This window comes from Kogia breviceps, chromosome 14, assembly GCF_026419965.1.
Source record: "Kogia breviceps isolate mKogBre1 chromosome 14, mKogBre1 haplotype 1, whole genome shotgun sequence".
NCBI lineage: Eukaryota > Metazoa > Chordata > Mammalia > Artiodactyla > Physeteridae > Kogia > Kogia breviceps.
In genome coordinates, this window is record NC_081323.1 from 23,190,910 (window position 1) to 23,212,653 (window position 21,744).

The following is a 21,744-nucleotide window of genomic DNA, read 5'->3' on the forward strand; positions in this document are numbered from 1 at the left end:
ATTTGAGGGGAACTCAGTTTAGAGCAATATCAAGGAATACGTTGCTTGTACAGGTGAGGGAAACTACGTTAAGCCAATTAATAGAATGGGGGGGGTCAGTTGGTAAAGTTTACATCTTCATTGATGGCTGGTTAGAAAAATCATCTGGGATTCATGAAGCCGAGAGGCTACAAACTTGGTTTGAATTTGTTCTTTTTCTGATCAAGTCATATCTGAAGGACAATTTTGGGGTGAACAATGTAATAGCTAACCTTGTGACCTTGAGGAAAATCTAGACAACATTTTAAAGATGAAAAACTAATAGCATCAACCTTAAAGGGTTGAATAATAAGGATTTACTAGAATCTATGAAAAGTCCCAGGCATGCAGAATCATTCTAAACTTTTAAAAAAGTACTTGGCTACGCTGGGTCTTTGTTGTGGCATGTGGGATCTACTTCCCTGAGCAGGGATCAAACCCGGGTCCCCTGCATTGGGAGCACCTAGCCTTAGTCAGTGGACCACCAGGGAAGTCCCTCCAACTTTGGATTAACAGAGAAAGGTCTTGTGAAACAAGACTCCAAACCTCATTAGCTCACCTCCAAAGATCTCTCTCTAACCAAGCTGGGTAACAGGCTGAGAGAAAAAAATGCTTCTAACAGAAACTCAGAATACTCAGACTTGTTTTATTATAGTACATGGGCTGGGAATGATGGAAGGGGGTGGATGTTGTGGGCAACCACTGCCCTGATTAGCACCGGATGCCCATCCCAATGGCCATGAATGTACCAAAGGTGCCGCCACTCTGCATCATGGTTTTCCCGATGCCGCCCATCAGCTCCCGACCCCGCATTCCGATCCTGAGAGGAGGAAACCAAGATGGGGCCAATTGGGAACAAAAATACAGGGAGGAACATTAACTGCCCTTTTCCAATTTGTCTTTATAATGGGCACTGCTGAAGTCTGGCAGGACATTATCTCTTCCCATATGGGTTGTGTAATGCCAAAGAAAAGGGTCCATTAGGGTCTCTAGGTGGATTCCGATTCCGATGAATGTATCAACTGACTTCTGTTTGTGGGAGGCAGCAGAAGCAGTGTAAAGTACTTGGACAGGGAAACCATTTTTTTGTGCTGGTTTATGATCCAATAAGACATCTCTGTCTTTTAGATGGTTTCCTAGTGTTAAAACAATGATAGGGGTGTCAGACCTGGGTTCAAGAACTAAGGATGCAATTTACAGGCTATGTCAAGTGTAAAATGAGGATCCCAGCATTCACGGCACTGTTGTGATAACGGCATTTAGCACCGTGACTGACAGTAAGTGCTCAGTAAATAAAAATTTACAATCTGAAAAGTGGGAATAGTCTCTTTTACGTGTGAAAATGACAGGGTGTAGAGTTTATCTGCTTAATTTCTACATCCTGTTCCTAGTAAATTTAATCAAGTTTGTTTCGCTATGCGCAATTGGAAATAAATATAACAGCAGTAAGACAGTAAGAATAGCCTTTTATTGAGCACTTAATATGTGCCAGATTGTGTGCTAAGTGTGGTCTGATTTGAGCCTTATAATTCTATATGATGTAGAGGTTACTGACCTCATTTTACACTTGAAACCCAGGCTCCAACTTACCTAAGGAATGAGTAAGGGGCCAGAGCGTGGATTGAGTCAGATCTCATATTCTCAACCATTTAGGCTTCCAACCTGTCCTCCCAGACTGAAGGTGGTTAGGAAATCAGTCTCGCTCGTTAGAGGGCAGCGAGGGAATTGGAAAGAAGTAGGCTCTATTCCAGCGGCAGGCCGAGTGGTATGGGGCGGGGGAAGTCCGGTACTCCCACCCAGAGATCACGGCCCGCGCCCCTCACCTGAGACAGGAAAAGGTGCCGAAGAGCGCCCCGGCTGCCATGCCCACGGCACAACCCATCACAAAGCCCATCTTCACGCGGTCGAAGCAGCTTGGCTGTGACTGTCCATAGGGGCCCACGGCCACCGGCATCTGCGGGGTTCGAAGGTTTGGGGAGCGCGGGCCTAGCCGCCAGCCCGAGTCGGGCAGGGGGCGTAGGAGGTGGGGTAGGGAGCGGGCCCGGGAATTCGGGGAAATCCGGGAAGGAAAAGAAGGGTGTAGCCCGGCTCCATCACCCTCTGAGCGTTCGAGTCCCCGCGCCGCGGTGCCCCCACCTTACCTTGCTCGCGGCCTCGGTAGCTCAGCTCTACGTCTCACACGGAACGCGAGGCGGAGCGCACCCGCGGCCAAAAGAACCGCTTCCGGGGCGCGGAGTAGTACTTCCGGGAGCCTGTAGCTGGGGATAGCAGTCGCTTCGGACGCAGGGCTGCCACCGAGATGATGCTACTGAGAACCTCTTGGAGGCTGGTGGCCGCGGCTGCCCCCGTCGCTCCGTGGCCGAGGGCGAAGGCACCCACTCGGGGGCTGCGCCTGTGCAGTAAGCTCCGGGGTCCGCTCGCTGCCACCTCCCCGGAAGCGAGGATCTTTCCCCTGGGCGCGGGGACACACCTGCATATTCAGGAATCTCCCTCTTCCGCCCGCCACCCAGACCCTCTGACCCTTCCTCTTGGCTGCACCCCTCAAACTTTCTCATGCCGGCCCTCCGAACGGTTGACTTTGCCGCGCGCCCCCCTCCCGCACTTCAGATCCTTCCCTGCAGGCCCTCAGGGCCCTTGATGCTCGGCCTTCGGACCTCTCCTGGCCAAGTTTTACAGATGCCAGTCGTCCAGCCAGTAACCTTTGAAGGAGATCTTACATACCGTCTCCACATTCCTTCTCAGTGGCTTTGCCCTTTCAGAGGTCTCCTCACTCCCAACGATGCAATTTGAATGTTGTCTCAGCAACCCCCTCCAAGAACCCTGTCTCTCTCCCTTACCTCTTTTTACAGTTGGCTCAAGTTTTCTGATGTTTTGTTTCGTTTTCCACTGAGATTCGACCTCAGCATCCCTTAAATTTATCTCACTTCCATTCAGCTTTTACCTTCTGCTGTCTTGGATGCCCTTTCTGCAGAGTTGCATCCTCTCACGTGGCCACTCCGTTCTATTTTTTGTCAGTTGTAGACCATGCTCCCCAGTCTGCTGTCCCCTCAGATGTAGCCACTGCTCCGGAGGCAGAATCAGTGCTGCGACCTCTGTATATGGATGTGCAAGCTACAACTTCTCTGGTAAGGATCGAGGGGCAGCTTTCCCCAAGCTGTCTTTAGGAATTATATTGTAGAAGTGGCAATGCACAGAAATGGCTGAATCCCTGTAGAAGTAAGAGCCATTGAGAACTGTGTGTTGGGAAAAGCAATAAGCCAGGAGTCAGGAGGCTTAAGTTGTAATCCTCTAGAAATGGCTTTACTACTTACTAGCTATTGGTCTTGGACACATCACTCAGTGCAGGCAGTCTGGTAGTAGTTAAAAGCATAGGCTCTGGTATTAGCTGGATTGCTACTTACTACGTGAATTTGGGCAAGAATTAAATAGGTTAAAAGACATAAAGTAGCCCTTAGAACAGCACCTGGCTCATGATAAACACTTGAATATTAATGCACGTTTTCATCAACATGTGGACTCTGTCATGTCCTGTGCTCTCGTAGATCACATTTCTTGTGATCTACAAGACCACAGGACATGACAGAGTCATGTCCTGTGGAAACACCTGCAGACACGGCTATCAGGACAGGGCAATGTTTGTAGTTTATCTGAGCAGATGGTAGAATAATCTAATTTAAGATGGGTTGGTAGGGGAGTATATTAGGCTAACATTTGGTTAGTACCTGAGGGGATGGAAGAATGTTTGAGGCCTAATCTAGGCAGGGTCTGAAGGGTTGGGAGTGTGCTGAGGCAGGTTGGGCAGGTCTCAGGGGATGGAGTGGGGCCCGAGTTAACTATGGGCTCAAGGAGACTGATCTATTCTGTTATGCTCAGGACCCTCGGGTGCTTGATGCCATGCTTCCTTACCTAGTCAACTACTATGGGAACCCACATTCCCGGACACATGCTTATGGCTGGGAGAGTGAGGCAGCCATGGAACGTGCTCGCCAGGTTAGTACAGAGGACTCTAGGAGGTTCTGATGTCAGAGGGTCAGTGGCCTGTGGGAGGCAGTTCTTTTTTTGTAGCTGTGGGTGGAGGTGGAAATGGCTTGGGGCTCTCTCAGGAAGCGATTCAAAGAACAGGCCTTTGGAGTCCCTCTGAAGGCATTTGATTAGTTCCCACATTTCCTAGCTACATGACCTTTGGCAAGTTATCTGATTTCTCAAAGCCTCAGTTTCCTCACATTGAAAATGGAGATTGGGAAGGGCCTGGGTTCGATCCCTGGTTGGGGAACTAAGATCCTGCAAGCCGCCCAACATGGCCAAAAAAAGAAAGAAAGAAAGAAAAAGAAAATAGAGATTGTAGTAGTTCCTACTTCTTAGGATTATTGGGTGGGTTAAATCAGACAATTCTGGTGATGTGTTTATATATATATATTTATTTATTTATTTTTGACTGTGTTGGGTCTTCGTTTCTGTGCAAGGGCTTTCTCTAGTTGTGGTGAGCGGGGGCCACTCTTCATCGCGGTTCGCAGGCCTCTCACTGTCGTGGCCTCTCTTGTTGCAGAGCTCAGGCTCCAGACACACAGGCTCAGTAGTTGTGGCACACGGGCCCAGTTGCTCCGCGGCATGTGGGATCTTCCCGGACCAGGGCTCGAACCCGTGTCCCCTGCATTGGCAGGAAGATTCTCAACCACTGTGCCACCAGGGAAGCCCTGGTGATGTGTTTATTAACATGATTTGTAGACATACTAAGAGCTCAATAAGTGCTTTTTCAAAAACACCAAAGTTATTTTGTATTGGGCTGGAAAAGAGCCTGGGATCTGGATGTAGCTTACTATGTCCCCTTGTCTGATTCTAGTGGGTACAGAGCTGCTTCTTGAGCAGTTGATAGAATGCAGTGGAGCTCTTCTTGCTCCAGACCTTTGTCTTAGTTGTCTCTGCAGCTGCATTCCTGCCTACGGAACCGATGCTACTTATTTTTGTTTCTTGGCTTGCAGCAAGTAGCATCTCTGATTGGGGCTGATCCTCGTGAGATTATCTTCACTAGTGGCGCTACTGAATCCAACAACATAGCAATTAAGGTAAGAGAAGGGACCCAAAGGGCATATCTGGGCTTTCCTGACCTGGGAGGTGGTGTCCTGCCATCATTTAGGCTCATATATATTTCCCAGCCACCCACTTTCACCCTATTGTGAAGAAAATACAGACACATACTCTTTCTGATTTGTTGCTTCCTTCAGCCCTTTGCAGTCTACTCCATCTTAAGTCTTTGCTCCTGTTGAACTGAGTTCAGTGAGGTAGTTGGATAGGAAAGGAGGTGGCTCTTGGACCATCGACCATGTGGTGTTTTGGACGGCAGCTACTTCAAAGAGTAAATAATGGTGACTCAACCCTTTTCCCCATCCTTTTGATCTAGTCACAGTGAAGTCCAGAATACACTTGTAATTGGATATATTTCTCTGCTTCTTGTTACCAGCTTCACACTTATATCTGTGATTTCAGGGCTGCCTTCCTCTCAGCCTTCTCTTTCTTTCTGATGAGATCTGTTTGCATTAAGTTCCTCCTGTTTTCTTTAGATGTCCCCGTTTTGCACTGGTTGCTGTGGTGCCTTCTGCAGACATTCACTTGATCACCCATTCTGAGATTAGTCACTCTATCCTTAGGACCTGCAGATCTTCGGTGCTAACAAAAGTAAAATTCCAGCCTCAGTAGTCCTGTCAGTGTTTCACAGAACATAATCACGTCTGACTGGGTCTGGTTGCCAGGGTCACTTGTGTAAATTCCAAGCCTCTGAGAAATTGTGGGCTGCTGTAGGTTCAACTCTGGCTCTACCCCCTCTCACCACTGTCTCTCACCTGTATTGCCAGTGTAGCTTTTTCGGACCTCGGACTGAGTGAAGGAGGCCTAGACCTGGGCCAGGTTCCAGAGTCATCAGTACTCTGCCTGATCCCTTTAGAAGGAAGGTGTCCTTCCTTGGGACTGCAGAGGCCACAGATCCAGGGGTGTGGTCTCTCCAAAGATGCGAATGGTTTCTGGAATGGGGAGCATTTTCAGAACTTTGAAAATGTTTGCTTTGAAGGTTTCCACAGATTCCCAAACCTAGAGGCCAAGGATTGCTAGAGTAGTTGCGACAGCTTTCCCCTAGTCTCCTGGATGGGTAGAGTAAATATCTGTCTGCTATTAGAGGATTCAACACTTCGGGTAAGTGAGATAAGAGGTTGGGAGGGAACTTCTAAAATGTTTTCATTTTTATGTTCCTGGTCCTCAAGAACATACAGTTTTTATGTAGTTATAATTTTGGCCGAATTAGTTTCATATTCTGCTTTTAAAATAGTATTCTTATAAGCTCTGGGAGGGGCTGGGTTGCACATTTTATTTATTTTAATTTTTTTAAAGGAATTCATGCATATGTGGTGAGATTTTTTTTTTTTTTTTAACCCTATGGAAAGGTTTAAAATAAAATGTAGGTCTTCCACTTCTTCCTCCCCTATTCTGACCTCAAGTCTGTTTAGTATTGTTCTAGAAAACAAATTATACCTACATATGAATTTGCTTTTAATATTTTCATATATTGTAGCATGCCACATTTTTTTCTTCTGTAACCATTAATAACATATCCTGTGTTTTTCCATTTCAAACTCCATAGTTTTTAATATAACTATATTATTTTTCATGGAGTTGTGTTATTACAGTTTACTGTTCATTTCTCTGTTGTTGGATGTGTTTAATCTTTCTATTTTTTTAAGGATTGTAAATATAACTAAAGCATATTTTGTCTCTAAAGCTTCATCTATCCATTGAAATATTTCCCTAAGGCAGGGGTCCCCAACCTCCAGGCCATGGACTGCTACCCGTCTATGAACCAGGCCGCACAGCAGGAGGTGAGTGGCAGATGGGCAAGCCAGTGAAGCCTCATCTGCCACTTCCCACCGCTCGCGTTACTGCCTGGACCCCCCCCCCCCCCCCATGGAAGGAACTGTCTTCCATGAAACCGGTCCCTGGTGCCAAAAAGGTTGGGGACCGCTGCCCTAAGGTAAATTCCCCAAAGAGGAATCACAGTAAAGAGTGTGAATTCAGCTTTTAAGACATCTTTATAAATGATTTCTGAAGAGATGATAGTGTAAATAATGCCATCAGCAAGGAATGTGTCTATGAGTTTCACTTCTGCGCTGCCAGCTTTGGGTATCACCATATTTGCATGTTTTGTATTTAAATAGAAATAAAAGAGAAAGACTTTTCCTGGGATGCAAGGACAGCAGTGTTCCCCATTTTCCACCTATGGTACAATACAAAATATATTTGGTCCTTGTCCTGTGTTCCTGGCACAGGGCTTCTAAAACCTGGCAGTTTCCTGAATGCTAGGAATGTGTTTTGTTATTCATAACAAGCCCCTTTGTACCATACCTGAGTTTCTGGTGATGAAGGGATTCATGGTGGGCCCTTAGATAGTTTCAAGGGACATGCTGGCTACTCCAGAAGGACCAAGAATGTGATTAGAGAGTTGTAACTTTCATCTGGGGAAGAGAGGGGTGCTGGAGATTGAGTCCAGTCATATGGCCAATGATTTAATCAGTTGTGCCTGTGTTATGAAACCCCCATAAAAACTCTGGAAAACAAAACTCAGAGGAGCTTCCAGGTTGGCAAACCCATGGTTGTACTGGACAGTGGCATTCTTAGATTCATGGGGAGAGGGCATGGAAACTCTGTGCCCCTCCCTGCCCCAGAACTCACCCTGTGCATCTCTTCCATTTGGCTGTTCCTGGGTTGTATCCTTTGTGATAAAGCTATGATAGTAATATAGTGTTTTCATTGAGTTCTGTGAATCATAGAGAATTATTGAACCTTAGGGGACTGTGGGAAGCCCTGTATTTGTAGCCAGCTGGGGAAGTATGGGTGGGTGACTTGTGACACCTAGGCCTTGCGGCTGGCATCTGAACTGGAGGCAGTCTTGCAGGACTGAGGCTCTTAACCTGTGGGATTTGCACTAATTTGGGATAGTTAGTGTCAGAATTAAATTGAATTATAGGACATGCAATTGGTGTCAGAGAATTGATGTTGGAGCCTACTGCCTTTGTCCACTTACTCCTTACAACTAGGATGGAAGTCATTGCTGTCTCTCTGAGTATATTCTTCCTTTCACCACTACCAATTTCTAGGGGGTGGCCAGGTTCTATAGATCACGGAAAAAGCACTTGATCACCACGCAGACAGAACACAAATGTGTCTTGGACTCCTGCCGTTCACTGGAAGCTGAGGGCTTTCAGGTCACCTACCTACCAGTGAAGAAGAGTGGGATCATCGACCTGAAGGTAAGAGGGACAAAATAGGAGGAGCCTGACTTCAGCCTATAAATCTATCTCTTCAGCCTCAGCTGGAGCTTGAAGGACTAGATCTAATGGTGAGGGAGGAGTTTCGAGAAATAGGCCTTGCAGTGTGACTCAGAGTATGTTCCCCTTGAGTGTGTACCGTCCTCCTTTTCTGTGGAAGATTTGTTTCTCAGCTTTGTTGGTGCTTCCTGGTCTGTGTGAGAGCCGCCACAGGAAAGCTCTGGCCTCCTTTTCGCTGCACTGATGTTTCTCATCCTTCCAAAGAGTAGGTGTAGTTTTTGTGAATAATATTTCCCTTTTTGGCCCATATCTTTATATGTCAATTTTGGGTCCAAGTATCTTCTCCACCAAATTTTGGATATCAGCATCCCTAGACAAATCATAACATATAATTTGTGGACAGATCCCTGTGATGTGCAACTAGAGATAATTTTACTATTTTCTTTGCAACCTGAAGGGCTTTTATTTCTTTTTCTTGCCCAGTTGCCCAGGCAAGAACTTCTAGTACAAAGTTGAATAAAAGTGGTGAGAGCAGATACCCTCGTTTTCTTCCTGATCTTAAATGTATCTACATTTTTTTATTTTTTTTTGCCGTATGCGGGCCTCTCACTGTTGTGGCCTCTCCCGTTGCGGAGCACAGGCTCCGGACACACAGGCTCAGCGGCCATGGCTCACAGGCTTAGTTGCTCTGCGGCACGTGGGATCTTCCCGGACCAGGGCACGAACCCGTGTCTCCTGCATCGGCAGGCGGACTCTCAACCACTGCGCCACCAGGGAAGCCCTCTTCCTGATCTTAGATGAAAGCTTTCACCATTAGGTAGGATGTTAGTCCCTTCCTTCAAGGAGCTTATATTCTAATGAAGGAGACAGTTAACATGTAAACAAACACATAAATGAAATAATTATGAATTGGGATATATGAAATAAAGGAAGTAAACAAGAAGCTGAGAGAAACATAACATTGAGAACCTACATTAGACCAGTGTCAGGGAAAGCATAATAGATGTTGGGAGGTTGATTACTAGTTTCTTTAAGATAAATATTTTAGTCAAATGTGGTCCCTACCTCAGTGTTGAAAATAGTAGCCTTGTTTTTTACTACTTACTTTGTTCTTTGCTGCTTTTTACTCTGACAACCTTATGTAGGAAAGGCTCCCCCTCTTTTTTTTTATTAAACTTTTAATTTTTAAATATAGATTCTCATGCAGTTGTCACAAGTAATACAGAGAGATCTCATGTACCCTCTATCAGTTTCCCTTAATGATAACATCTTACAGAAGTATAGTATAATATTACAACTAGGATATTGATGTTGATAGAATCTATCCATCTTGCTCTGATTTCCCCAGTTTTACTTGTACTCACTTATGTGTGTGTTTAGCTCTACGCAGTTTCATCACATGTGTAGTTTCACGTAACTTGTCACCATAATGATGCTTCATGGTCTTTTTTTTTAAAGATTTATTTATTATTTATTTATTTATTTTATTTTATTTTTGGCTGTGTCAGGCCTTAGTTGTGGCATGCAGGATCTTTGTTGAGGCATGCAGGATCTTTTGTTATGGCGCGCACGCTGTTCATTGTGGTGCGCGGGCTTCTCTCTAGTTGCGGCCTGCGGGTTTTCTCTTCTCTAGTTGTGGCATGCAGGCTCCAGGGCGCGCAAGCTCAGTAGTTGTGGTGCGTGGGCTTAGTTGCCCCACGGCATGTGGGATCTTAGTTCCCTGACCAGGGATCAAACCCAGATCAGATCCTCCTGGGCTGTAAGGCGGATTCTTTACTACTGGACCACAGGGAAGTCCGTGGTCTTCTTTTAAAACCACTAATTTCATCTCCATTTCTTTAATTTTGTCTTTTCAATAATGTTATGTAAATGGAATAATATAGTCTGTAACCTTTGGGGATTGGCTCTTTTAATTTAGCATAAGTCTTTGGTGAGTCATTTAAGTTGTTGCATGTCTCAGTAGTCTGTACCTTTTTATTGCTGAATAGTATTCTATGTAATGGAAGTACACAGTTTCTTTAACCATTTACTTGTTGAAGGACATCTGGGTTCTTTTTAGGTTTTGGCTATTATGAATAAAGCTATCATGAACATTTATGTATCGGTTTTTTGGTGTGAATTTAAGTTTACATTTCCCTGAGGTAATGCCCAAGAGTGCAATTACTGGGTCATATGGTAATTTCATGTTTAGGTTTATAAGAAACAAAAACTACCAAACTGTTTTTCAGTGTGGTTGTACCATTTGAGGTTTCCACCAGTAGTACATGAGTGATCCAGTTTCTTTGCATCCTCGCCAGTATTTTGTGTTGTCACTATTTTAATTTTACCCACTCCGGTAGGTATGTAGTGAAAGGCCCCTTTTCAAGACTAAGCTTGCATACATTCTGAGTTAGGGAGGACTTTGTTGGTACTATATAGTTTCCTTACTCCTGATATTCTTAGGAACTAGAGGCTGCCATCCAGCCGGATACCAGTCTGGTCTCAGTCATGACTGTGAACAATGAGATTGGAGTGAAGCAGCCCATTGCAGAAATAGGTGAGTATCATGGGTGAACCCTGACGCTTGCCCACCACTGGGATCCATATGAGGAGCAGGACTGGACTAGGAGCTATAACACTTTATAGAATGAGGTAAGGAAACTAAGAGAAAGAGAGCTTCAGTTCCTTGTTCAAGGACATATTGTAAATGGCATAGCTAGTATTTGAATCCAGGTGTAGTACCCTTTATGTTGTTTGCATTTTACTGCACTTGGTGCAGAAAACAAAACAAAAAACCTCCACCTTTTTTCTCTTCCTCTTTTACCTTTTTTGTTTTAGAACATCTCTTTACTATACTCATAGAGCCAGAGGCACTCGCCCTGTAACCTCTTAGGTACATTAGCAAATAGATCTGTTAATCTTTGCTTCTTTTTTTTGCGGTACGCGGGCCTCTCACTGCTGTGGCCTCTCCCATTGCGGACCACAGGCTCCGGACATGCAGGCTCAGTGGCCATGGCTCCTCACAGGCCTAGCCGCTCCGCGGCATGTGAGATCTTCCCAGACAGGGGCACGAACCCGTGTACCTGGCATCGGCAGGCGGACTTTCAACCGCTGCGCCACCAGGGAAGCCCCCAGTCTTTGCTTCTTTTAAATCAAAAGGATCTAAAAGTTAATCTGATATATTGAATGGCCAGTGTTAATGAGGTAGGAAGAGTCTTATGAATCAGAATATCAGGGGTGTTTTGATTGGGTGTTTTGCAGTTGCTCTTGTTCATTCTAGTCAGGGACACTAGAGCTGAGAATGAGAGAGAGACAGAGACAGAAAGAGAGAGAAGTGATTTACTATGTGGCTAGTGGCCAATGCCATATATAATTTTGCCTTAGAACTCATGGTACATTGTGGGACCACTGCCAGGTTACTTCCTAACATTGTGCTCTGGTTCTTCCACTTTGTTGTTTTCTTAGGGCACATTTGCAGTTCCAGAAAGGTGTATTTCCATACTGATGCAGCCCAGGCTGTTGGAAAAATCCCACTCGACGTCAACGACATGAAAATTGATCTCATGAGCATCAGTGGTCACAAAATCTATGGTCCGAAAGGTACTACCCCCTCCTAGAGTTCCTCCTCTCTGGGCCTCCCGGCAAACTCTTTGACAGGTGTTCCTGGGATTCATTTGGGACTATCACTGCTCTCAGAGGAAATTGTATATTCAGAGTGCCCTGCAGAATGCAAGTGTCATTTAGCAATAGCTAGGAACATGTGCTTATTGGTGGATTCTAGCAGTTCTATATAGCAGACCGTTCTTCACTGGTCTCTTTAGAAAATACTTTCATGTAGATGTTAATTTGGTTGAGGAACAAAGGTTTTGTCATATCAAATTAGCTGGATAAGTCCAGTTATCTTGTCTACCCCGTTGTGATTTGCAGATCAATATTCTTTGAGTTCTTCATTCCCTCGTGTCTTGCTTTAGCCTTAGGGGAAGATTGTATGGGATTTTATGTTTCTTGGTGTTTGTTCCTAGTTTTAGTAGTCTTTGCTCCTATTAATCTCTCAAGGATACTTGTCTGTTTCCTATGGTCCTGTTGGCCTAGGAATGTTTTCTAGCTGGAATTCTGCCTCTGCACCCCAATCTTTGGGAAGAGACTATTGTCCTCTATTTTATGGAGGTAGCCATCCAAAATGAACAACTCCTCCTCTGTCTCTTGGGTGAGGGCCTGTGGTGGTTGGTTATGCCGGTACGCTTGCTGTGTCTGCGGGGTGTGTCATCTGGATGTACACCTTGTGGAAAAAGGTATAACTCCTGGAAGTATATAAGAGGGGCTTCTTCTAAAGGCTCCCAGAGGTTGTAAAGAGTGTTTTTGTAAGCCCAACAGGTGTTTTATCTTTAACTAAAATTGGCTTATTGGCTTTTTTTGTAGATAAATCTGTTTTGATAAAATTAACTCATATTGAGCAGAAGCTCTGATCAGCCCTTAAATGTGTACAGGTATCCCTCACTATCCAAACTCCTGCTTTTTGAACTCAGGATCTAAATAGATTTAGATAACATGGTATCCTTCACTATCCAGATGTAGTATCTGAGCACTGACTCTCTGAACCTGGAAACTGCAGAGATTCAGACAGTGTAGGATACTTGAATTTGATTTGATTTTAATGGAGAAATGAAATATTTCTTAATAAATGCAGTTTGGCACAGAAATTATTTTAAAACTAGGGTCCTTCATAATAAATTTGGGAACCATTGCCTTACTTGCTATGCTACCTGTAGTCTCTGCCTCAATAGTCAGTAGTTGTGCTGTGGGGGAGAAGGTGACCTTCAGCAAGTGCTCACTCTATTCAGAACCCTTGGCTACTTAGTGAATATCTTTGTACATTTATGCTCATATGTTGGTATGAAATTCCTATAAAGAGATTTGCTGAGTCACAAGTTGTATACATTTTTAAGTTTTGATAGACCCTAGGAGATTATGCTAATTTTTACTTCCATTCTGACTTCTCCCCTTTTTTTCCCTCAGGTTTTAATTTTTTTTTTTAATTAAAAATTTTTATTCTATTTAGGCAAGGTAATATGGTTCAAAATTCAAAAGCTGCAAAAAAGTACACTGTGGAAAGTCTCTCACCTCTGTCTCTAAGCCATGCAGTTCCTCCTAGGGAGACAGTTTCTTGCGTATTTTTCTAGAACTATTTTATGCATTTATAATCACGTATATGGGACTTCCCTGGTGGCACAATGTTTAGGAATCTGCCTGCCAGTGCAGGGGACACGGGTTTGAGCGCTGGTCTGGGAAGATCCCCCATGCCGCGGAGCAACTAAGCCCGTGCACTGCAACTACTGAGCCTGTGCTCTAGAGCCCACAAGCCACAGCTGCTGAGCCCATGTGCCACAACTACTGAAGCCCGCGCCATCTAGAGCCTGTGCTCCACAACAAGAGAAGCCACTGCAATGAGAAGCCCGCACACCACAACGAAGAATAGGCCCCGCTCGCCACAACTAGAGAAAGCCCATGCACGGCAACCAAGACCCAACGTGGCCAAAAATAAATAAATAAATAGATAAATAAATTTATAATCACATATATACTTCCCCCCTTCCCCTTTTTTACTCAAACAGTAGCATGTTACACTCATTGCATCTTTACCTAACAATGCATCTTTTATTTTTTTTAACTAAAGTACAGACATTATTCACATTTCACCAGTGTTCTAACAATGTATTTTGGAGATTTTATAGTGGTAGTACAGAAGGAGCTTCCTCATTCTTTTATACACCTCCTTTGAATTTCAGGCATGGATGTACCATAATTTATTTGCCCATTTTCCTGATTATGGACATCTAATTTGTTTCCAATTTTTTGCTATTATGAATAATGCTGCATTGCATGATGTCATTTTATACATGCATAGGGAGCTACTTTAAACCATTTTGGCTATCACTCCTTCTGGTATAAAATAATTTTGATAAGTATTATGCTTTTGCTGCTGTTTCTTCTTTTCCCCCAATCCTTTTTTTTTTTTTGAAAAATGTCAAGCTTACAGAAAAGTTGAAAGAATATTTTGACCCCTTTGAAAAGTGATATTTTGTTTCATCTGCATTTTCCTTTTTCTCTTTTTTTGTAATAAACTTTGTTTCCCAGGGGTTGGTGCCATCTACATTCGCCGCCGGCCCCGTGTGCGTGTGGAGGCCCTGCAGAGTGGAGGGGGGCAGGAGCGGGGCATGCGGTCTGGGACAGTCCCTACACCCTTGGTGGTGGGGATGGGGGCTGCGTGTGAGGTGGCACAGCAAGAGATGGAGGTATGCGGAGAGCAGTTCCCTCCCACAGATTCTTCCCCTGTGCTGGGTCTCCTGTGTTGAGGCTTTTGGGCATGACTGGGTCAGATCTTTGCCAGAAGAAGAGGTTTAAGAAAACCATCATTGTCCCAGTGCTGCTGGCATCTTACTGAGGGAGGTGTTATGGACTCCAAAATCCAGGCCCTTCAGTAGTTATCAGCTCATTTATTCTGGGTTATTGAAACCATCTGTCCAGTTATTGAGCATCTCTGTGCTCAGTGCTGGGGATACAGTGGTCTCCATGAGCAACACAGGGCAATAGGTGGGTCAGATGCACAGTCACTTCTGGGCACCGGGCAGGGCTCCTCGTCCCATGTGTTTCTGAGCTGTTAATGATCACTATGCTTAGTCCTCCCTTGCCTGCTCCTCAGTATGACCACAAGCGGATCTCCAAGTTAGCAGAACGACTGACACAGAAGATAATGAAGAGCCTTCCAGACGTGGTGATGAATGGGGACCCTGAGCACCATTACCCAGGTACAGACGTGCCCATTCTGTCCCCATCTGGAAGAGCTGGAGACTCTGAGCCTTCTCTCATAGTAATTCACTCTTCCAGGCTGTATCAACCTCTCCTTTGCATATGTGGAAGGGGAGAGTCTGCTGATGGCACTCAAGGATGTTGCCTTATCCTCGGGGAGGTGAGTTGGACTGGATAGACAGGGACTGTGGCAGGACCAATTAGTCTGGCTTTAAGTGTTAGGTTAATAAGCTTCCCATTGTGGAGACAACAGGCACAAGAGCTCTTAATTGAGAGTAAAAGTCATTTTGTAAGCACCTATTTTTAGCTGGCTGGGTGCAAGCTAAAGTTTGCCACCCTAGGAGGGCCTCCTGTGGTAGAGTTTTGTGCCTTTTGTGGTCCCAGGAGATGCATGTATCTGTTCTGGTGTTATTCTGGTAGTTCTATTATAGGCCTCCAGAATTCAAGGATGCTTCAGAGGCCACCATGGGTTTAGCTGCTGTCCAGGCCTGTACAGATAATGCATTCAGTTGTAGGGGAGTGAGCACCTGGTGCTCTGCTGCCTCTTGGTGTCACACCTAGCTCACGTGGTATCATGCTCTGTCATGCTTTGGCAGTGTCCTTCTCAAGGAGGTTATCCTCCACAGGGGCCAGAGCAGCTAGCAGCATCTGGCCCTTTCGCTGTGTCAGATTAGAATGTCTCTTTTGTCTCCATGGTATGACTTCAGGGGTCTGGGGGTGGGAGTAAGACTGGAGATTTGTGGCCAAAAGCAGATTTATTGCTGAACTGAGCAAGGCTTTGTGTCTTTCTCCTCAGTGCCTGCACCTCTGCATCCCTGGAACCCTCTTATGTCCTTCGAGCAATTGGCACTGATGAGGATTTAGCTCACTCTTCTATCAGGTCAGTCATTTGAGCTGCAGCATTTATTCTTTTTTTTTTTTTCTGGTACGCGGGCCTCTCACTGTTGTGGCCTCTCCCGTTGCGGAGCACAGGCTCTGGACGCACAGGCTCAGCGGCCATGGCTCACGGGCCCAGCTGCTCCACGGCATGTGGGATCTTCCCAGACCGGGGCACGAACCTGTGTCCCCTGCATTGGCAGGCGGTCTCTCAACCACTGCACCACCAGGGAAGCCCGAGCTGCAGCATTTATGAAAGGCATCCTCTTTTGTATTATTCTTCTCCTGTTAGAGTCTTCCTCAATTTAGTTAAACTTATCCCTTCTTCATTCTTCATGAAAGTTTCTCGAGCAGTGGTTTGCAGGCCTCATCGACTGTCACCTGGGAAGTTTGTGAAAGATGAAGAAGTCTGAGTGCCACACTAGAGATTCTGATTCATTAGGTTTGGAGGAGGAGTAGGAAACTTCTTCTAGAGTGATTCTCAGGGGGCGCAGACCATGTTCGGAGAAACTCTGCCCTCTAGGGGAAGGACCATGTTCTCTCCGTGTCTTTTGTGGAGTAGATCCTCATTGAATATTTGCTGAATGAATTTACCCTGGTGCCACAGGTCTGATGAGGAGCTCCTCTCTGTGTCTTTTTCAGGTTTGGCATCGGCCGTTTCACTACAGAGGAGGAAGTAGACTACACAGTGGAGAAGTGCATTTACCATGTGAAGCGTCTTCGAGAAATGAGGTATGCACTATTGTACCAGACACTCTTTGGAAGAAATTGCTGTGCTGGCTCCTCTCTTATCCTTAGGCTGTGTATTCACACTGCCAGAAACCAAAGTTTGAGAATCCTTGACTTTTAGGATTTAGAGATACCACAAAGCAGTAAAGTGGATCCTCTTGGCTATTTGTTTTCAGAGTATGAAAAGGTGTCTTTAAAAACTAAAGGACTGGGCTTCCCTGGTGGTGCAGTGGTTGAGAGTCCACCTGCTGATGCAGGGGATGCGGGTTCGTGCCCTGTTCCAGGAAGATCCCACATGCCGCGGAGCGGCTGGGCCCTGTGAGCCATGGCCGCTGAGCCTGCGCGTCCGGAGCCTGTGCTCCGCAACGGGAGAGGCCACAACAGTGAGAGGCCTGCGTACCACAAAAAAAAAAAAAAAAAACTAAAGAACTGGACTTCCCTGGTGGCGCAGTAGTTAAGAATCCGCCTGCCAATGCAGGGGACACGGGTTCGAGCCCTGGTCCGGGAAGATCCCACATGCTGCGGAGCAACTAAGCTTGTGTGCCAAAACTACTGAGCCTGTGCTCTAGAGCCTGTGAGCAACAACTACTGAAGCCCGCGTGCCACAACTACTGAAGCCCATGCACCTAGAGCCTGTGCTCTGCAACAAGAGAAGCCACCGCAATGAGAAGCCCGTGCACAGCAACGAAGAGTAGCCCCTGCTCACCGCTGCTAGAAGAAGCCCACATGCAGCAAAGAAGACCCCACGCAGCCAAAAAGAAAAAACAAAAAAAAAAAACCTAAAGAACTGAATAAATTCAGATGTTTTTCATTATTTAATTAAATTTTATTTATTTGGCTGCATGGTTTGTAGGATCTTAGTTCCCTGACCAGGGATTGAACCCGTGCCCCCTGCAGTGGAAGTGCAGAGTCTTAACCACTGGACTGCCAGGGAATTCCACGTTATTTTATTTTATTTATTTATTTAAAATTTTTTAAATTTATTTTTATTTTTGACTGTTGGGTCTTCGTTGCTGTGTGCGGGCTTTCTCTAGTTGTGGCGAGTGGGGCTCTGTTGTGGTGCACGGGCTTCTCACTGTGGTGGCTTCTCTTGTTGCAGAGCACAGGCTCTAGGCGCTCAGGCTTCAGTAGTTGTGGCTCATGGGCTCTAGAGCGCAGACTCAGTAGTTGCGGTGCACGGGCTTAGTTGCTCCGCGGCATGTGGGATCTTACTGGACCAGGGCCCGAACCCTTGTCCCCTGCATTGGCAGGCGGATTCTTAACCATTGCGCCACCAGGGAAGCCCACCCATTATTTTATTGATAGTATTAATAGTTGTCACTGCAGCAATATCAATACAAAATTCGTGATTTGTAGACCAAGTTTAGGAAAACTCTCTTTAAGATAGGGATTCTTTTTATTCGTTTTTTTTTTTTTTTTTTTTTTTAAGATAGGGAACTGAATTTGGGTTCTATGGCTGGACTTCAGGAGGTACATGATAGCCCTGAAATTGTATGCTAAGTGCTTTACAGTTGTGCATTTTCTTTGGAAGACAGTTCGTAGTTTTCATAAGATACTCAAAAGGTTAAGAACTATTACTCAGGACTTCCCTGGTGGCACAGTGGTTAAGAATCCGCCTGCCAATGCAGGAGACACGGGTTCGAGCCCTGGTCTGGGAAGATTCCACATGCCACGGAGCAACTAAGCCCGTGCGCCACAATTTCTGAGCCTGCGCTCTAGAGCCCATGCTCCGCAACAAGAGAAGCCACCGCAATAAGCCCATGCACCACAACAAAGAGAAGCCCCCACTCGGCGCAACTAGAGAAAAAGCCCACATGCAGCAACAGACCCAATGTAGCCAAAAAAATTAAAAATAAATTAAAAAAAAATTTTTTTTTTAAAAAGAACCATTACTCAGTTTTCTTTGTAAAGATGCTTATAAAGGTCAAGAGATGCTTTACCAGCCAGCTGCTACCAGGGGTTCCCCTAGTAGCCATAGAGCTCTGTTTCCTTATGGGAACATCAAGGTCTCTGGACTTTTTCAGAGCTCTGTTTTGGCTCTATTTGACTTTCAAGATTCTCTTAGTCTAGTTGGTGAGAGTGAGAAAGTTCAGGTATATATACCTGTTTCCCTTTGTGAGCTCTCCCAGGCCTTTCTGGGCTCTGAATTTTCCTTTGCAGGGTCTAATTGTATTGCTTAAATATCTATAGCATGCTTAGATTCTTCCTTGGCTTGGCTTTCTGGTACTCTCTGGCACACTCAGAACACATTTCTACTGACTATGCTGCCAGGAAAGACTTATTCTTCCTATCCGTGTGGTTTCAGCATTTTCACCCTATTCCTTCTGATCCTTTAGAAACTGAATTCAACCTGGTCTCATTACCCTTAGCCAGAGTTTTATTTTGTGAGCCTATGATATTAAGTGACCTTCCCTAAAAAGAAGGGACAGGAAGGAGATGGCTAACTTTAAAGAGATTTGGAAAATGTCAAATAGAAAGGTGTGCTGGGGGACTTCCCTGATGGTCCAGAGGTTAAGTCTCTGTGCTTCCACTGCAGGGGGAATGGGTTTGATCCCTAGTCGGGGAACTAAGATCCCTGCATGCCATGGGGCATGGCCAAAAATGAATTAAAAAGAAAAAGAAAGAAAGAAAGGCATTCTGGGAGTGCATAGTGTAATGGAGAAAGATAAACCAAGAATAGAATGAAATTGGGTAGAAGAAAGTTAACTGGAGAAATCCAAGCCAAAATCCCATGGTCATAACACATTGAAGTAATATCTGGTCTGGGAACATTATCTAAGGCATTCAAGCTGAAGGGGATCAGAGCTTAGCAGAGATATCTCAGCAGCAGTTCCTGTATGAGATGGGATGCCCAGGTCTAAGATCCAAAAGATCCTTTTGAATTGGAGCCAGGGATGTTGGAAGCATAGTGAACTCTGGGGAGATGAATCTGGTGAGATGAATCTGGTGAGAACTGGATAAGGGTGCTACATATTCAGGTGATTTAGGGCTAAGTTCTATCTCTGAGAACTAGAGCAAAACCAAGAAACAAGGGGACTTGCCTGGTGGTCCAGTGGTTGGGACTCCGCTCTCCCAATGCAGGGGGCTCTGGTTTGATCCCTGGTCAGGGAACTAGAGTCCTGCATGCCGCAGCTAAAGATCCTGCACGCAGCAACGAAGATCCCACATGCCACAACTAAGACCCAGCGCAGCCAAATAAATAAATTAATTTTTTTAAAAAACCCAAACAAATGGAGAAACAAGTGCTGAAAAGTCCATTTGTGTGTGTGTGGGGGGGTGGTTAGTAGAGAGGCTGAAACTTGCTGCTTACACACCTTCCAAGGGTCTTGATTCCCCCAGGGAAACTGTGTCCATAGCCTCTCACGACTGGGATGAGAGCTTCATGAATGTAACCACACTTAACGCTGTTGGCTTGGCCCCATTGGAGCTGAGCCTGGGGTACCTAGTTATTAGTGTTGGCAGCTGGGGAGAGGCTAGAGCTGACAAGCACTTACATATAGCTGAGAAAGACTTGATAACCTCTTATGTTGGGGTCTATCAGGGCAAGGAGGTAGAGGAGAGACAAGAGCAGATGGAGGCAAGTCAAGGCTTATAGCCCAGGAGCCAGTGCTGGCTGCTTCCTAAGCCTTCACTCATCCAAATACCTCTTCTCTTTGGCAGCCCTCTCTGGGAGATGGTGCAGGATGGCATTGACCTCAAGAGCATCAAGTGGACCCAACACTAGAAGAGTGGGCCTCTGACTTTGTGCTTGCCCAGCTTCTCTTGCCTCATCAATGCATGCACAGCCAGGTACCTTGTTAACCCCAGTGGCTGCTCCATGTTCACACCAGAATTGGTATAGCCCAGTTGACTTCAGCATTGGCCTGCTTCCAAGACAGAAACATGAGAAAACTATCTTTCTCCAGCCTCAGCTCCTTTGGTGGGGAACACTACCCATTTCTCTCCAGGAGTCCTTCTGTGGTCTTATAGTGAGTGGATGTTCTCATCCTGAAACAGGAGGGACATTTGCTATGAATGATATTGCTACTGCTTGGGGAGCCCATACCCTTGGTGGGGGGAGCCCAAGGAACCAGAAGAAGGCTCTTTGTTCAGGGACCCTGATGCTCTACTTGGACATTTGAGTTGTTGCTTACTGCTGATCAGAGAGATTGACTCCTTCAGAATCAGGTATAATCATCTACGATTCATCTTTTTTGTGGCTCCAAAGGCTACCTTTTCATATTGACTATAGGCTGAACAGCAAGTTTCTTAGAAGGCTTGTCTCCTTTGTGTTCTTGTCCTTCCTTTCTTTTGACCTAATGAAGCCAGAAATATGTGTATGACTCTACCTATTATTGTACTGATTTATGTTTCTTTTTAAAAAATTGTTAATTTGCAAATTAGAGAAATAAAATCACCTTCCTCTATTTATTCTGTGACTTTATGAGAGGTTCAGGGAGAATTCCAAGCTGTACTTGGGAATCATGGAGTAAGACTACCACTCCACTTGATTTTCATAGCTGAGTCTGCTTGCCTTTCTCTTCAGTCAACAATTATTTGCATGCCTCTCAGGTACCTGACATTATTCTGGATATTGGGTATAAACTGGTTAACAGGACCAAAAAGGACCCTCATTGAGCTTTCATTCTAGTAGACAGAAAGTAAGAATTAAACAAAAAGGCTATTATAGATTGTGATGAGTGCTATGGCAGAAATAGAGTGGTAAGGGGAAGTAATGGAGAAAACCTACCATGCTGGGTGTACTAGGAAAGTTTCTTTGAGCAGGTGTTAATTAAGCAAAAACATGATTTCTAGCCATTGAAAGAGCTAGGGATGAGTGAGGAATAAGAAGGAGCAGCAAGAGCAAAGGGCCTGAGGCATGAAAAAACATGGTGTGTTTAAGAAACTGAGAGAAGGCCAAAATGGCCAGAGTAGAGTTTTTCCATTTGTGGGTCTGAAACCACAGCTGGGATGTTACCAGCACTAAAAAGGGTGAGAGAAAAAATTTTAGAGTACATCACACAGATATTTTAAAAAATTTTATTGA

The 21,744-nt window shown here is 45.1% G+C and overlaps 2 protein-coding genes across 3 annotated transcripts; one reads left to right on the forward strand and one right to left on the reverse strand.

The window, feature by feature from the left end:
* Positions 1 to 644: 644 nt before the first annotated feature.
* Positions 645 to 2,243, reverse strand: ROMO1 (reactive oxygen species modulator 1). The gene is made up of 3 exons (XM_059038116.2): positions 2,160 to 2,243; positions 1,842 to 1,972; positions 645 to 838 (listed from the first exon to the last, which is right to left on the reverse strand). The coding sequence occupies exons 2-3, from the start codon at positions 1,970 to 1,972 to the stop codon at positions 730 to 732; spliced, it is 240 nt and encodes a 79-aa protein (XP_058894099.1). The 5' UTR covers positions 2,160 to 2,243; the 3' UTR covers positions 645 to 729.
* NFS1 (NFS1 cysteine desulfurase) lies at positions 2,074 to 21,124 on the forward strand. Of its 2 annotated transcripts, none has more exons than XM_059038069.2 (13): positions 2,074 to 2,417; positions 3,034 to 3,143; positions 3,892 to 4,008; positions 4,998 to 5,081; positions 8,157 to 8,309; positions 10,770 to 10,863; positions 11,772 to 11,906; positions 14,442 to 14,599; positions 15,007 to 15,112; positions 15,192 to 15,273; positions 15,910 to 15,993; positions 16,632 to 16,721; positions 20,379 to 21,124. In XM_059038069.2, exons 1-13 carry the CDS (start codon positions 2,318 to 2,320, stop codon positions 20,440 to 20,442), a joined length of 1,377 nt encoding a protein of 458 aa, XP_058894052.1. In that variant the 5' UTR covers positions 2,074 to 2,317; the 3' UTR covers positions 20,443 to 21,124. The 2 variants fall into 2 exon arrangements, with proteins under 2 accessions (XP_058894052.1, XP_066869514.1); XM_067013413.1 differs by having other exon boundaries at positions 2,250 to 2,429.
* The last annotated feature ends 620 nt before the right edge of the window (positions 21,125 to 21,744 follow it).